Below are 16,652 nucleotides of genomic sequence, written 5' to 3' on the forward strand. Positions count from 1 at the left end.
AGATTCTGTCTGTCTCTCAATTTCTCACTGGTTAGCTACAGACAGACTGAAGTTGCAACAGATCAAAATGGGTGTTTTCTCTGTAAAAAGTACAGAAAAAAAAGTACAGAAAGATGTCTTGGCACATAATACTATTCCATGATATTTATTTAAAATTTTATCATAATCTATGATCCTCAACATAATGTTTATATTTTAATTATGCATTTGTTTTATTGTACATGAAAACACCACCTAATTATTTTAACTTTAAGCAATTTCTTTTGGAACCAAGATAATGTTGCTATTTGAAAAACTTATTTTATAAAAGCAATAGGGACTCATTTTTCAAGATGCTTAACGCAGAATGCTTAAGGTTCCTGCTTACTCCTTTGCCTGGCCTTCTCCTTCCTTGGAAGCCTAAAAAGGCAGACACTGCATTATTTTCTGAGGCTTCAAAGAAGGCATCGTAGTCCTCACGGCACTGGCTTTCACTGCAGATCTGAGGGGGCAAGGGATACCCTGTCGCAGGTTGACTGTTTTCAGGTATATTTTCTCTCATCCACTTTTGATTCTCTTCATTGGCTGCAATGTCTGTTTCTTCAAATCCTGTTTTGTTGGCTTCTAAGAAACCAAGCACATCTGGCTGTTTTTTCTTAATCGCTGTAGAGCCAGAAGATGCAATATATACACAAATCACCATCCTGGGAACAGTGGCTTGCGGTTGTTTGGATGCTGAAAACAGCTGTGGAGCAGCTGTAGCAAGGCTGGAAAGGAGCTAGGGCGCAACCAATTTTTTTTTTTCTTTGAGACAGAGTCTCATTTTGTAGTTCAGGCTCCCTTGAGTTCACTATGTAGCCCAGGCTGGTCTCAAACCTGCCTCAGTCTCCCGAATGCTGGGATTACAGGTAGGTGTCTTTTTTCATGTTATATAAAAAAAAATTTCCCTTCCTTTTCCCCTGCTTCCTTCTTTTAGCCCTTCCCTGTAAATCTTTCTTTCTGAACAGAGTATCTTTTTTCCCTGATCAATTTTATTTTATTTTATTTTATTTTTTGCAGTGCTGGGCCTCAAATCCAAAGCCTCATGAATGCTAGGTAAGTGCTTTGGTGCTGAGATATACCCTCAACCTTTTCCCCTCTACTAAGAAAAATTGTGGAAAGAAATATATAACCTAAAGTGTACCATTTTAATCACGTTCAGTGTACAGTTCAGTGGCATTAATTATATTCACAATGTTGTGCAATTATTAGCACCATTCATTCATGAATTCGACCATTCTGAGTACCTCATATAAATGGAACCATACGATATTTGTCCACTATGGGCTCAGTTGTGCTGTCTCCTCCCCCATTCATGTATTGACCCCAAACCCCTGCTAGCTCAGAATGTGACTGTATTTGGAGACAGGGCCTTTAAAGAAGTAGTCAAGGTAAAATGAGGTCATTGGGGGTGGGCCCTAACGCAGTCTGACTGGCGTCCTTATAAGAAGAGGAGATTAGAACACAGACACACACGGAGCGGGGACTGTGAGAGGACACAGGGAGAAGCTATTGGCAAGCCAAGACATAGGTCTCAGGAGAAACCCAACCCGCTGACACCTTCATCTTGGGCTGCTAGCCTCCAGAATTGAGACAATAAATTTCTCTGGCTTAAGCCACCCAGCCAATGGTGTTTTTCTTATAGTTACCCTAGGAAATGAATACATTGTCCTTTTGGGTCTGGCATATTTTACTTAGTGTAACATTTTCAGTAGCCAGGTACCAGGTTGTCCCAGGAGGCTGAGGCAGAAGGATTATCTGGAGTTTAAGGCCAGCCTACGATACAAAGCGAGTTCAAGGCCATCCTAAACTACATAGGAACCCTGTCTTCAAGCATCAAAAGCAAAACAAAATTAAAAATAAAATTTAGGGTTGATCTATGTTGTAACATGTGTTAGAATCTCGTTTCTTTCCTTTTTTTTTTTTTAAACAAGATCTTACTTTGTAGTGCAGGGTGCACATGAACTCACTATGAACTCACAGGTTGGCCTGAAACTCCCAGCAATCCTGCTTCAGCTTTCTGAGTGCTGGGATTATGTGTATGTGCCACCCTACCTGGCTCTCATTCCTTTCTATGACTGAGTATTAGTCCATTGTCTAGATAGACTATGTTTTGTGTATCCATTTTGCTGGATACCTGGGTTTTACCTCTTGGCTATTGTCAGTGGTGCTGCAAAAAATATGGGTGTGTATCTTAGTTACTTTCTTTATTGTTGGGGTAAAATGGCCAGCACCCATATCTTCAGGAAGGAGAGGTTTATTTTGGCTCAAGTTGTATAGATGGTCAGTCAATAGCTCCAGGGCAGAAGTAGCATGGTAGGGGGGCCTGGGTGGAGGGAAGCTATTCACACATGGCATGGCAGACAGGAAGCAGAGCGTGTGAAGGGAAACTCTGATGGGAGGTATATACTTCCGGGTCATGCCCACTGACCTGCCTCTTAGGGCCAGGCACCCCCTCCTGACATCACAGCTATAATGCCACATAATCCATTCACCTCCCCAAAGCCCTGCCAATGGCTGTTATGGTTTATGTCTGGATCTCTCCTCTTTGTGCACCCTTCCACCCAAGCAGCGCTGGATTTACCTTTTCCCTTCCTGCCTTCCTTTGGGCTCTGGGGGCTTGCTCTGACCCTTTAGCTTGTGCCTTTCCTGGTTTCCTCACACCTCCCCATAGCGTTAACCCTGTTTTCCTGAAGGTGTTTACTTGGGTTGCTGGAGAACTCACTCATGTGAGTAAGAACTGGATTCAGCTCTAGGCAACTAGTTGCTTTGCATCCCTGATCTTTCCTGCCAAGCAGTAAGGCTCTGTCTGCCCCTCGCTAATGTAAAGCACTGAGGAGGTGATCGTTCACTTTAGTTCTTTTTCCCTCCCATGACCGGCTGATTCCTCTTCTCTGACGGTGAGGCCTCCCCCAAGCCATGTACATGGTCAGAAGATTCCATATTTGTGTATTAGAGTTTGCCAGAGAAGCAGAGCCAGCTGTGGATTTAGAGGGAGAGACTGTGGAAGCTGGTATGTCTGAAATTTTCAGGGGATGCCAGTGGACTGGAAATGCTGGCAAGTGTTTAGGTTGTGGTTTTGAGTTTAAAAGTCAGGCTGTAGGCAAGATTTCTCTTCCTTGGGCACCCTCAGTCTGTTAATGCCTTACACTGTGTGTAGCCTGTGTACATTATAGAGTGTGCTCTGCTTTGTTCAAAATCTACTGTTTGATTGATTTCTTTGTTTGGTTGATTTTTTGAGACAGGGTCTCGCTATGTAGTTCAGGTTGGCCTTCAACTCACTATGTAGCCCAAGCTGGCCTTGAACTTGTGGCAATCCTCCTGCCTCAGCCTCCTGAGTGCTGAAATTACAGGCATGAGCCACCGTGCCCCACTGGCCTATTGTTTTAAATGTTAATACCCTCACAGTAACGTCCAGACTGTGTGACCAGATAACTGGTGTGGTAGTCCAGTTATCAGGGTCAGTAACTTGTTCTCTTCCAATGGAGGTATAGATTCATTGTAATCCTAACTAAAATCCAAGAAGACTTAATTGAATTTTTTTTCTTTTTGAGATAGTCTCACTGTGTAGTCCAGGCTGGCCTCAAGCTCACAGGACATGCCTCAGCCTCCAGAGTGCTGGGATTCCTGGCATGTGTCACAACACCCAGCACGATTTGATTAAAAAAATTGATAAGGTGTGTCAGATGTGGTGGCATCTGCCTGTGATCCCAGCACTTGGGAGGCTGAGGCAGGATGATCGCTGTGAGTTTGAGGCCAGCCTGGGCTGCATAGTGAGTTCAAAGATAGGCCTGACCTGCATAGTGAGGTCCTGTCTCAAAAAGACAATTTTAAAAAAAGAAAATCACAATATGTTTCAATTTATAGCAAAAATCTAGGCAATACAAATTAATGTGTAGTGACAACAAGCAGATCGTTGGTTGCCTAGGAAGGGGTTAGAGGGTGGGACTGTGAAGGGAGATGAGAAACATTTAGGGTGAGGAATCTCTTCATTATTTTGATTGTGCTAGTGGCTGCACGATTGAAAAACATGTCAGTGTTTCTCAGTTTCTACTTTTTAAATGTTTGTTTTGTGTTGTTTGTTAAATGTACCTCAGTAAAACAAGTGTTGAAAATGTCACTGGATGTGGTACTATACCTGTAATCTCAGCAGTCTGGCAGGCTGAGGCAGGAAGATTGCAAATTCAAGCTTGGTCTGGGTGACTTAATAGAACTTGTTTCAAAAAAAAAAAAATTAGAATAAAAAGAGGGCAGCTCAGTGCAGAGGTCTTGGGTTCAATCTCTAGTACCTTAAAAAAAAAGTACATAGGCTGGGTGTGGTGGTGCATGCCTGTAATCCCAGCACTCAGGAAGCTGAGGCAGAAGGATCATCATGAGTTTGAGTACAGCCTGGGCTACAAAATGAGTTCAAGGCCAACGTGAACTGCATAGCAAAACCCTGTGTCCAAAAAAAAGTACATAGCATATAACAAATACTCAGTTTACTTTTATTTAAATTAATTTAATACATTTATTTGTTTATTTTTGAGACAGGGTCTCACTATGTAGTTCAGGCTGACCCTGAACTCATTGTGTAGCCCAGGTTGGCCTTAAACTTGTGGCAGTCTTCCTGCCCCGGCCTCCTGAGTGCTGGGATTACAGGTGTATGCCATCAGGCCTGGGACCTAATTTACTTTTTAGTTCCTTTCCTTTATGGCTGCCTCTGCCTCTTTCCTGCACCCTGACACAATCTCCCCAGCCAGACAAGCAAGTGTCTGCTGTCCCTCAGCTTCATACAGCTGGCTTTTGGGGCCACCATGTACCCTTGGGAAGACTGCATCAAATAGCTTTGCAGAGGCTCCTAAACATTCCAGAGCCCGTGCCCGCTGGAAATGGATCTCTACTGTGCCACCTCCAACTTACATCACAGCCTCAGCCGCATCTTTCGGGTCCCCTTTCCCCCTCTGCTCAGCATTCTCTCTCTGCGGAGGCCTGGGAAGGTTAAGCTTCCAGCTGTTGACCTCAAAGTTCAGATGCTGCTTGTTTTCTGTGACTGGCTATTAGAATATGTGTCAGTGGCTATCAAATACGATCCATCTTCGTGTAGCTTCTTTCTTTAGTTGAAGGCTTGTCTAGGACCTTGACCTACCCTAGACTTCAGGTCAAATTAGCACAAGTTATGGGGACACCTGAGTTCCTAACTCCTGGACCCCAGTCCAAGGGATGCTCCACTTTATCTCCTTTACCCCCACCTCGTGACTTGCATCATGTGATCCTGGGGCTGCTGGGAATGAGGAGAGAGGATCCAGTCCTGAGCCCTGCCGTCCAGGGGCCTGGAAGCTTGGACAGTGACAGCAGCCGCCTGTTGGGGTCTGGGCTTCTTCCTCATCACGTCTGTCCAGTTGCCCTAGTGACTGTGTGACAACTCCACCCCTCCTCCCTCTGCTGCCGCCCGCACCGCCATATAAATAGAGGCTAGGAGCAGCTGGGTTCTCTTGGCAGTCACCATGAGGGCACTGCTCCTGCTCTGCTGCTTCCTGGCCTCGCTCCTGCTCTCAGGACAAGCAGGTATGCCCCTCGCATGGCTAGCTGTCCTGCGTCCTCCGTGCTCTCCCGAGGTTTTGTGCTCGCTGGGGTCGGGAGGAGGGTTGATACAATGCTTTGCTCCATGCTGGTGTCACTGTTATGACCCTTCTCCTTGGCTCTGAGCTGTGGAGAAAGAGTGAGGTGCTAGAGAGAGCTCGGGACTAGGGAGGGGGCTTTCAGGAGGGCCAGAGGAAGTGAAGAGAGGCAGGTGGGCCTGAGGCTTGGGCCAAGGTCAGAGGGAAGAGTCTGGTCAGCAGAAACTGGGAAGAGGGCCTCAAAAATCAAGCGTAGAGGAGCCTGCAAGATGGCTAAATCACAGTCCTGGAGCTGGAGGTCGTTTGGGTGACCCTCCCACCAGCGGGGGAACATGGCAGAGGCTTTGGCTATGGCTGGAGACCTGAGTTTGCATGACTGAGGACAGAGGACAGCACAGGGGACAAAGCTGGGGATTGCTTTGGGAGCCATGGGGTAGATAGAGTTTGGGGTAGGGTTGGACATGGAGCTGAGTTTGGGGTTTGGGTTGGAAACGGAATTGGACACAGAGCGCAGAGAGGAACGGGCTGTTCTGGAGGAGTGCCTTGGCAGGGGGTGCTTTCAGCAGCAAGGGGCTCGGCTCTGCGTTCTTGGGCTTTCCTTTGACATCTCAGCACTTTGTATGGCTGAGGTGGTGGCTTGGGTTGCAGCATGGAGGTTATTTATAGGCTGTGAGGGGATACCCGATCATTTTGCCACCTCTCTTGTGCCTAAGACTCCTGGGGCTGGATTCCCCTTGGGAGTGCACTGTGTAGGTGCTTTGGGATCCTCCTAAGCATCTAGGGCTCCCACTCATCTCCTGGCCAAGCCTTTAGTCTGTGCACATGGGACCGTGGGGGCCTAGAGTCCGTCTGTCGGGGCTTTGAGGCCCTGTCTCCTGACAACAGGGGGCTGCAGAGGCACAGTCCCAGGGAGGAGAGCAGGAGCCAAGCCATTCTTTTGGAAATCAGAGAGGTAAAGCGGGGGGCTCCAGCTGTTGTATGTGCTTCTGGGCCCTGCCCTTGTCTGCCCTTGAGTTAATTTGGGCCTTGCAGGCTTCAGTGACTGGAGCGGCGAGTATTCCGAGCGGCTGTCAGGTGGCTAAGTATGGAAACAGCCGTGTAATTGGATCCCAAGCCCCAAGCCACTGCCACCCTCTCCCCTCTGTAGACCCTCCTCTGCACAGCCCAGCCCCAGCTGCCCCCCGGAGGCTTCCGTATCGCAAGTCCTGGGGAGTTTTGCACCTTTTATGGACAACTTTTATTTTTCTTCCAGCTGAGGAAACTGCACATCTGAATGTTCCATGGGCCGTGCTGGGGGCCCTCGCTGTGGGAAAGGAGGCAAATGTTTTGTGCAGAGGTCCTCTGCACTGTCGCGTTCCTGGGCCCTGTGGTTTTGTCTTGCCCTGGCCTGTCCCCCATTGTGTAAGCTTCCCCCTCCCCCTTCTTCATGTTCGCCTTGTCACTGTGTCCCAGTTGTAGATTGTGCGCCTAAGAGATGGCTTCCTCCTGTGTCTACCGGGAGGTTGCAAGCCAACAGGTGACTTCGCTGCGCCCCCCCCCATGGCAGTCCTTCCTGGCGGCTGGTCTTGCCCTAGAAGTGTGTTACTGTGGTCAAAGGTCGGGTCTTTGCTCCTGACTTCTCCCGGCTCCACCGCCATGCTGTCTCCCTCCCAGTGCCCTCAGCCCTCGCCTGGGTGGCAGATGCTCTTGCTGAGTCTTCCTTGCCCACTTCTGGGGGTGGGGACCCTGAGGCTCTGTCCTTCCTTCTTTTTCTCCCACATTGCTGCCAAGTCCCCTTGAACTGGGGTGGTGGCTCTGCACCCCAATCACCTCATCTCCCTGCGAGGAGATCAAGCACCCTGCTCTTTCCTGCCACCAGTCGGCAGTGCCCAGGCCAGGGCTCAGATGGAGCAGCTGGGTCCCTCATTACCAGACCCCTCCCTAATCTCCTCGGCCTGTTGCCTGAAGGCCTCTAGCTGCCTCATGCTCCCTGGCCCTCCCTGTGGCGTGGAAATAGATCTGCTCGAGGATGGAGGAGTCTTGAGGTGGTTTCATCAGTCTCCTTCTTGCCCAGGGAAGTGGGGGGGGGGCGGCGGGGGAGTGCGGGGCGGGAACCTAGAGAAATGAAAGGCCCACTGAGACAGTCACAGGGACATGCCCAGCAGTGCTATTCTTACCCCACCGAGGATTTCCTTCCCTTCTCTGCCTGCCTCTCTGACTGACCCTGTGGGTGGGTGGGGAAGGGGGAGGGAGGGATAAGCGCACCCAAAGAAAGTTTCGCAAAGATACCTTTGGTCCTTAAATTTCTGCAGGATGGGCTGGGAAGGTGGTGCAGAGAAAGCATTCCTTTGGATTTAAGCCGTTGTCATTTATTGCTCCAGGTTGATTTGGGGCACTGTGGCCTCTCCTTATCATTTTTGTTGCTTGATGCAGAAATTGGAGACCTGGGGATTCTGTGTCCGTTCATCCTTCTCCGTCATGCGGCTCCATGCTGCCGTCTCATTGGCAGAGTTTGGTGCATGTTGGAGGCCCTCACTTATAGGCCCAGAGCTAATGTGTCCTTTTTTGAGAGACAAGGACGCAGGGGCACTGTCAGAAGGCCCTTTCCTCCCACAGCCCTAGGCTGGTATCGCCAGAAGGAAGTTGCATTCCTCTTTCCTTGAGCAGGCAGCCCACTGCTACCATCCACTGGTGAGACAGGGGAGAGAGTTCTGGGGTCTTGGGGAGAGAGCAGACCCCAGAAGTCTTTCCAGAGCCCTGCAGCCATGTCCCTCATTCCTAACTTATCACAGCTGGATGAGGCTGTAGGGAGCGTCTTGTCCCCTATTTTCCACATTGAGTTTATGCAGTGGTTGTCCAAGATGTGCTATGGATCCTCCCCTCCCCCAAACAGTCACACTCTTCCTAGTGGCCTGTGGGAATGCTGCAGTTTGGGAAATGCTGGTTTTGTCCCACACTGGGTGTTACAGTGAAGGTTAAATAGCAAGCTCATGGCAGGCCAGAGCTGGGATTCAGGTCTTTGCACTCCTCAGCCAGGGCATCCAGCTGACCAGTTGGTGAGGTCAGCTGCATAGGTGAGGAAGGGGTCCGACACTATGGCCATAGAGGAAGAGGGCTGTCTCTGTCTCTGTCTCTGTCTCTGAGGGACAAGGACAGGGCAAGGTACTACGCCTCCTGGCTGGAATGTGGGTGACAGCTGGGATGGGGTCTGCTTCTGTGGGATGCTAAGATGGAGCACCTTGGCTTCCTTCTGTCTCCTGAGCACATCCCTATTCCAAAGCCAAATCCAGACTTCCTATGGCACAGCTTTTACATGTAAGTGTTGCTCAAGTATGCAAAGCACATTGTGCAAATACTATGCCAAATCTCATCATTTTATGAATTTATATTTATTACATCTGTACTGGTCTTTAGGCATGGTAATAGGGGCATTCAGACTGACATTTTGTCCTTGGTGTGCTTATAGTCCAGTAGGGAGGATAAGGCCTCTTTCTTCTGGCAGTTGTACCTGTGCACATAGGACCCGAATCAGGGACATAGGGACCTACGGGGAGAGTGCGGTAGGCAGAAGTGAGGGGGTGGGTTAGCTTGAGCTGAGTGGATTAGGAAGTATTTAAGATGAGACATTGAGCTGGGCCTTGAAGAAAGTAGGATTCGGACATGGAAAGATGGCAGGAAGGGAATTCCATGTAAAGGGAACAGGCTGAGTTAACTTAGGGGATAAGAAGAACTTCTGGGGAGAATCAGGAAAAGGTACCATTGTTCTCTCTTGGAGAAGGTGGGCAGGTGGGAGTTGGGACTAGGAGAAATTGATTTGGAAGGCAAGGTTGGAGCCAAAGGGTAAAGGACCTTGAGTGATAGCCTGTGGAGGGAGCTATATTCTGTGGGCAGTGAGTAACCATGCGAGGTTTCAGGAAAATGCACCTCCATTTATTGGTAGGAAGGAGCAGATAGAGGGAAACTGACTGGCCAGCTGTATTGGGGAAACCAGTGACCTTGGGTGAGGGATGGGAGTAGGGGAAGAGCTAACTCAACAGAGCTGGGGGTGAATCAGCTTCTGAGCCAGGGGAGCCAGGGTGAGAGGGGAGCCCTGATGGGCTTTGGTTAGGCCATCGGAGGACCCATCTTCCCAGAAAAAGACACAGGGAGTGCAAGAGAAAAGGACAGATTGTAAAAGCTCAGTTTGGGTCATTGTGAATGTTGGGTGTCCATGGATGTTGGGATGGGCTATTTTATAGGGGTTAGAAAAGGAGGGTTGAGCTGGGTGTGGTAGTACACACCTGTATACCCAGTACTCTGAGAAGCTGAGGCAGAAGTTGCAACTTGGAACTTCCCAAGTTCCAACCCAGCTTGGGTGATTTAGCAAGACCCTGTCTCCAAATAAAAAATAAAATGGGGCTAAGAGTGTAGCTCAGTGAGAAGACCCTAGGTTCAATCCCCAATACTGTTTATAAAAAACAAGAGTGAGGCCAGATGTGGTGGTGCACGGCTATAATCCTAGCACTTGGGAGCTGAGGCAGGAGGATCACCATGAGTTTGAGGTCAGCCTGGGCTCTATAATGGGTTCAAGGCCAGCCTGAACTGCATGGGAAATCCTGTCTCCAAAACCAAACCGAACCAGACCAAACCAAACCAAACCAAACCAAACCAAACCAAACCAAACCAAACCAAACCAAACCAAAAATGGGATTGGATGAGCCTATGAGGAAAACCAGGCCTGTAAATCTTGAAATAAGATTCGTGTGCCTGATGATGAGAGTGAGGCAGAGGATGCAGGGGCTGTTGTAGGGAGGGGTGATGAGATATGAGGACTGGTCCTTGAAGAGAACTGGGCTCGAGGAGTAGGAAGAGCAAGATAGGGCATGAGCGTTAGAAAGATGGGGAGGGATCCAAGCAAAGACAGGCCTGGCAGCCCAGGGGAAAAGGGTGTCTTTTAGAGGAAGAGGTGGTCACCGGGATTAACTGTAACGGAAATGCTGAGGGAGATGTGTTGATTTTGACAATTCAGAGGTCATTGACTGGTTGTGAGTGAGGACATGGAGGCCACATATTTAGACACAGAGCCTTAAGCTGGGAAGGAGAAAGGCCAGTAATAATAGCAGCAGGCAGAGGGGTTTGCAGAGGTGTTTTTTTTTCCAACGCTAGGGAAAACTAAAGCTGTTTATGGCCCATGGGGAAGGACCCTGTGGACAGGGAAAGGTTGGAGAATACAAGGAAGAGATGGGAGAGAGGTGACTGAGACCTCAGGGTGTTGAGGAGGGCAGGAAAGGTCTGGGGAGAGTCTTCTGCAAGGCGCACTGCAGCTCGGAAGAGGAGCGTGGGGCGCCATCAGGGGATACGAACATTGGTGAGCTGAGTGGCCGGCGCCAGCCAGCACGCTGTACTAGGAAACAAGGTTGTTGATTCCTACTCTACCCTGGGGATTTCTCTGCAGAGCACTGAAGGCCACAGAGGGGGAAGAACCAGCCTAATCTTCCAAGAACCTTGTGAGGGGGAGAGGGAGGCCAAAGTTGCCTCAAGATTATGATGCTGAAGCTGAACCCAGATCCTGAGCTCCCCTGGTGTGGGGAGGAACTGGATGGTACTGGAGGAGGAGGCCAGAGGTGAAGTCATGCGTGGGTTAGTTCTTTTAGTCACCGTGAATGTCGGAGCCTGCCCTCTCCAGTCTTGTAGTAGAGGGCGTTCTGAGCTGCAGACCTAAGATACGGACTCAGCAAATGTCTACTCAGTCTGCTTTGGTGAACTGTGTGGTTTGGCTACATCAGGGTTAGTTTCATTGTCTTGGTTTTTCAGACAAGAAAATGTTTTTCTGCTTTGCAGCTCATGCTGGCCTCAAATGTGCTATGTAGGCCAGGACGGCCTTGAATTTGAGATCCTCCTGCCCCAACCTTCGCAAGACTAGTTTTTAAAGTGGAATAGAGACAGGAGTCCAGGCTCAGGCTTCCTCCTTGTGTTTTCCTGGTGTGAGGCCAGTACTCCGTTGGTGGCCCAATGGTGGGGCACCCTTGGGTTAAGGGGGACAATCAAAAGAAGCAAGCTGATGGGCAGGTTTGTTGTCTTCACAGGCCCCTCAGAGAACCCCGGCTCTATCCTCGTTAGAGCTGGAGCAGCCTGGCTCCAGACACTGTGACCAGCCTGTTCGGCTTCGTATTCCCTCTGGGTGGCTCCCCTCCCTGTCCTTATGCTGGCAGCTGCTCTTCCACTCTTTTGCCAGCAAAACCTGTGGTCAGGAAAGGGTCCGTTCACTCCATTGCGAGGCCAATGGTTCAACGCCTTGGACTGCCCCTTTCCCAGATCAGTTTGTTTTAGAGTGATTAGACAACTTTAGCTCAAGGAGTATGTCTCTGAGGTAGAATTTCTTTAGTGAGAGAGGTCTTAACAAAAGAGGCGGTAGATACCTCAGTGGTTCTCAGCACCAAAGAGTCCAGCTATAAAGTGGGCTTCCTCTATCTGGTCCTGAGTGAGTGAATGAATTCGAGCCATGGAAAACCCAGATGTACGGCTGCCAAACTGGATGTGGCTAGTGTTCCAGAGGTCCTCATGCCCTGGCAGGCAAAATACAGCGAATGGGATGGGTCAGCTTTTTGTTGTTGTTGTTTTTGAGACAAGGTCTTGCTGTGCAATTCAGACTGGCCTTGAACTCACTATGTACCCCAGGATGGCCTCAAACTTATAGTACTCTTCCTGCCTCAGCCTCCCGAGTGCTGGGGTTTTAGGAATGTGCCACCATACATATTTAACTGAGTTTCTGGAGGCTCTGTCCTGGTCTGGTCTGTGTTCCTCTCGGATTGGAAAGTCCCATCCCATGTGCTGTTAGCCTCTCCCCTCCCCAGTTATGAATGTGGTTCCAGGCCCCCTCACTCCAGGCACATGCCTGCTGCTGGTCACGTCCCCATTCTCACAGAGGCTTTTGGGAACAGCCATTCCTGAGCCACCCAGTCTTGGATTGGGGATCTCAGGTGGCCGAATCAGACTTGAAATATCAGAATTAAATCAACAGTAAATGCAATAAGAGATTAAAGTTAATTGACAACCAGAATTTAATTAATTAGTTAACTAATTAATTACAGACAGAATTAAGTAGGAATTCAGTTGAACCAGAATTAGGGTCCCTATACTACTAGAAGCTCAAACACTCATACTCACAGCCCAGGATCTTTCTTTCCTGTCCCTAGCCCTCTAGTTCTTCCCCGGCTCTCATCCCCAATGTGCAGAGGAGGCCTCCTTGGGGTATCCTGGTATGAGTGCTCCCAGAAGTGCAATCCTGAGATCACCGTGTGACCTTGGCCTAGTGGGCACCATCCCGGGAGCCTCTTGCCTGAGATTGCCCCCATGGGGAGCAGAGGAGAGCAGAATTGCCATTCATGCATCCGGCTCTAGGCATTGGACCCACAAGGATTCTGGGTAGGACATCCGGCTCATTGCTGGGTGTTAAGAATAAGAAGGGGCTTTTCTCATCCCATTCCCTTCCCTGGGTCCTTCTACATAGCCTTGAGAGCCATTACTCTCGAATTTAGTATAGTAGGGCAGGGTGAGTGAGGGCCGTGAGCAAGCCCCGGAGAATGGGAGGCACTGCTGTCCTTGGAGAACACACCTTTTGGTGAGGGAAGGCAGATGGACATGGGTAGGAGTGAGGAGCAGGATGGCAGCAGGAGGAATGTGAGGGGCTGGCAAGGACCTGCTGAGGTGCTCCAGCAACTTGGTGGTGAGGGGGTGAAGGAATAGGGTGTTTCACACAAGAGGAAGGATTGGAAAGGCCGATGTGGGGGTCCCTGTAAGGCCCAGCTCTCAGTCCCTTGTCAGGCCTACAAGGTCCTGGCCAGAGCGTATGGTGCAGGCAGGAATAGGCTGTGTTTCTGCCTCCATAAGCTGACCTTCTATTTGAGGAGATGACTCGCACTGAAAAAAAATGTAACTAACACCCCAGCAGCCTGTGCTCTGGTTGGAGTGGGGAGGATAGCTGGGAAGGTCAGCCCCATGGAGGGGCAGGGTGTCAGCCACACTTGTATGAAGGGGATAGTCACTGGACTGTCAACTCCGAGAGGGCTGAGACTGCTTTTTTTGTTTAATTTGTTGGTGGGGTAGTCCACCTTATCTGTGGTTTTGCTTCCAAGGCTTCATGTTCTGAAAATATTAAATAGAAATAAATTTTTCATAGATTTTAAATAATGCTTATTACAGTATAATGTTGTTCATCTCTTACTACACTATAAATTAAACCTTATCGGGGTATGTATATATGTATGGAAGAAATAGAATACATGGGTTCACTACTCTCCATGGTTCACTGGGGGCTGGGAACGTGTCCCCTGCAGATAAGAAGGACTGTGGTACTGGATCACTAACACAGCGCGGCGTGTGGGTCACTGACAGCATCTAACAATGTCTCATGATGAGCAGATGATTTGTGTAGGCAGAGACATCTGGAGATGGCGTTCAGAGCCAGGAGGTGGGGGAGCTCAGACGTCAGGTCTGGCTAGAACGTGAAGCTCATGTTCAGGGGAGATGAGGCCTCCCTGATGGGTTGGGGCCAGTTGGGAAGGTCCTTGAATATGAAGCCAAGCGGCTATCTCCTTGGCCCTCTACATCCTCTAGGTTGACTCTAGCTCTTCCTCTTCCAGCTAATCCTTCCCCCTTTTCCTCCCTCTTAGATATTTTTGGATGCTTCTAGGGCAGGAGCTGCACTCTGAGCTCAGACAGGTGTAGGCAAAGGCTGGCCTGGGGTTCTGGGCTTGCAGGAAGTGGATTGTGCTGGGAGCTCAGCCCAGAACCAAGCCAGGGGAGAGCCCTGGGGTTTGGAAGCCCCCTTCCTCCCTCAACTGGTTGCTGCCAAAACTGCAGCCCCTGGTTCTTTTCCAAGTGGCCGTGGGGTTAGGATCTCGGCCAGCCCACCACCTGTCTCCCATAGATTTTCCCTAGATGGCAGTAGGTGAAGCTTGACAAAGCCATTCCCTTGGAAGATACTTCTCTGAAGTGCATCTGATTGCACTGCCTTTAGGTCCTGGCACCACCTCCCCTGTACGCTGTGTCTTATCACAGAGGCCTCTAGCCAATATGTTGGCTGCTTGGTTCTCCCTGTATTTCTTCCTACCTTCATTTCATTTTTTTTTTGTACTGGGAATTGATCTCAGGACCTTGCACTTGCCAGGCAGGCACTTGTGCCACTGAGCTGTATCCCTGGCCACCCTACCTTCATTTCAGAGTCAAGTGTGAGATCACTTATTGTTCTAGCACTTACCCAAGGAGATTGAAAGGCTAGAAATGTTCTTTGGGATCTGGCCAGGCAGAGACCAGTGGAATGAGCTTAGGGACAGTGGTGACTATAGTAGAAGTCCAGTGGTGATCCCATCTCTTTCCCTTGTCTTCCTACTTCACTTTTATTTACAAATGGGTGGATCACGAGGACTTGGGGTCTGAGCAAGGGACGATTTTGTCACAAATTAGCCACCAAGTGGTGCAGCGCCTGCCTGGCAAGTGCGAGATTGTGAGTTCAATTCCCGGTGATGGTGGGGGAAATAATTAGCCACCAAGCCCCTTACCATCTCACACCTGTTTCTTTACCCATAAAATAGGGACAGTAATACTTGTCTTATTTACAGCCTGAGGCTGTTACATGACTAAAATAAGAAAATGTCTCTTGGATACTTAAAATATTCTTTGATATTGGATACTTTTTAAGATTAAAAGGATTGCGACAATAATGATAGGTCCTTCTTGTTGAATGTATGCTGCGACTTGACATTTGCTGCTGGTTTCCTCAAATATCATGAGAGCCGATTGACCAGGGGAATCCAGAGCAGCACTTCTGTTCCTGCTCAGGATGGTTAATATCCCTGGGATTCTCTGTCCTCAAAGGGCTTACAAACCAGGGGAAGGGTAGTCCATGTTCATGAGATGAATAGAGAACCATATAAGGCAGATGGAATCAGGGGCTAAAAATAAGTAGCTTGTGAGTAAAGAGCAAGGGGAGCAGTTGCTGGAGAGGCTTTGTGGTTGGGGGTGGGGCTCGAGCTGAATTTCAGAGCATGTGGATGCCAGGATGGTAGGGCCAGGGACTGGGGCTTGGGGCTGGTGAAAACATGACTGGCTTAGTGTGAGAATGTGTCAGGAAGATTTAATAGGGCCGGGCTTAGGTTTTGGTTCCTCTACGATTTTCCTGTGGCTTCCATAACAAACTACCACCAATTTAATAGCTTCAAGTAACAGAAATTTATTCTGCCAGAATTTTAGAGGCTAGAAGTCCAGAACCAAGGTGTTGGCAGGGCCACACTCACTCTAAAGGCTGTAGGAGAGAGGGTCCTTCTTTGCCTCATCCAGCTTCTGCTGGCTAGCAGCATTCCTTGGTGTTCCCTGGCTTCTAGCTCCATTGCTTCAATCTCCACCTCTGTCTACGTTGCCCTCTTCCTTGTCTGTGTCTCTGTGTCCTCTCCTTCTCGTACAAGGAAACTGAGGACAGTGGCGATAGGGCCCACCCTAATCCGGTATGATTTCATCTTAACTAATTACATCTGCAGAGGCCCTATTTCCAAATAAGACCACATTCCTGTGTTCTTTTTGTTTTTTTGTTTTTTGGCGTTTTCTCCGGTACCAGGAACCGAACTCACGACCTTGCGCTTGCCAGGCAGGCGCTTTTGCAGCTGAGCTAAATCCCCAGCCCCTCATTCCCGTGTTCTTAATGGGCATGGCTATTGGAAAGGCACCACTTGATCCAGTGAAATTCCATAGTGTTGGACTCTAAGTTGTCTCATTGTTGCTGACTCTGGATGTTGAGTTCTCATCTCTCTCCTAGGCTATTGCTAGGCAGAGGTAGCACCTGTTTCCTTGGTCCTCCCCCTCCCTGGTCCCGCAGTCCCCTGTGATGGCCTGAATGGCTAATTTGGAGTTCTGCTGACACACCTGGGGCAAAGGTGTTGTGTGAATGTATGGAAAGCTGGCTAGGGCAGAGAATCCCAGGAGCCTGTGCTGGTGCTGAGGAGGAGGTGGTTACCTGGGTGTGCCTCAGGTGCAGACCAAGTTAGAGGGGGAAGATCCTGAGGGAAGGAAGGAGGGCTGGTT

General features: G+C 49.3%; 1 protein-coding gene across 2 annotated transcripts in view; it reads left to right on the plus strand.

The window, feature by feature from the left end:
- The first annotated feature begins 5,301 nt into the window (after positions 1-5,301).
- Srl (sarcalumenin) overlaps positions 5,302-16,652 on the plus strand; it is a 42,580-nt gene continuing 31,229 nt past the window's right edge. The window contains exon 1 of one of the 2 annotated variants that reach the window (XM_005391314.2): positions 5,302-5,565. In XM_005391314.2, coding sequence (XP_005391371.1) covers positions 5,505-5,565 — 61 coding nt within the window. In that variant the 5' untranslated portion in view covers positions 5,302-5,504. The remainder of the gene's footprint in view (positions 5,566-16,652) is intronic. The other variant, XM_005391315.2, reaches the window with a different exon arrangement.

Source organism: Chinchilla lanigera, unplaced genomic scaffold, assembly GCF_000276665.1.
Source record: "Chinchilla lanigera isolate Chin_1 unplaced genomic scaffold, ChiLan1.0 scaffold00041, whole genome shotgun sequence".
Classification (NCBI taxonomy): domain Eukaryota; kingdom Metazoa; phylum Chordata; class Mammalia; order Rodentia; family Chinchillidae; genus Chinchilla; species Chinchilla lanigera.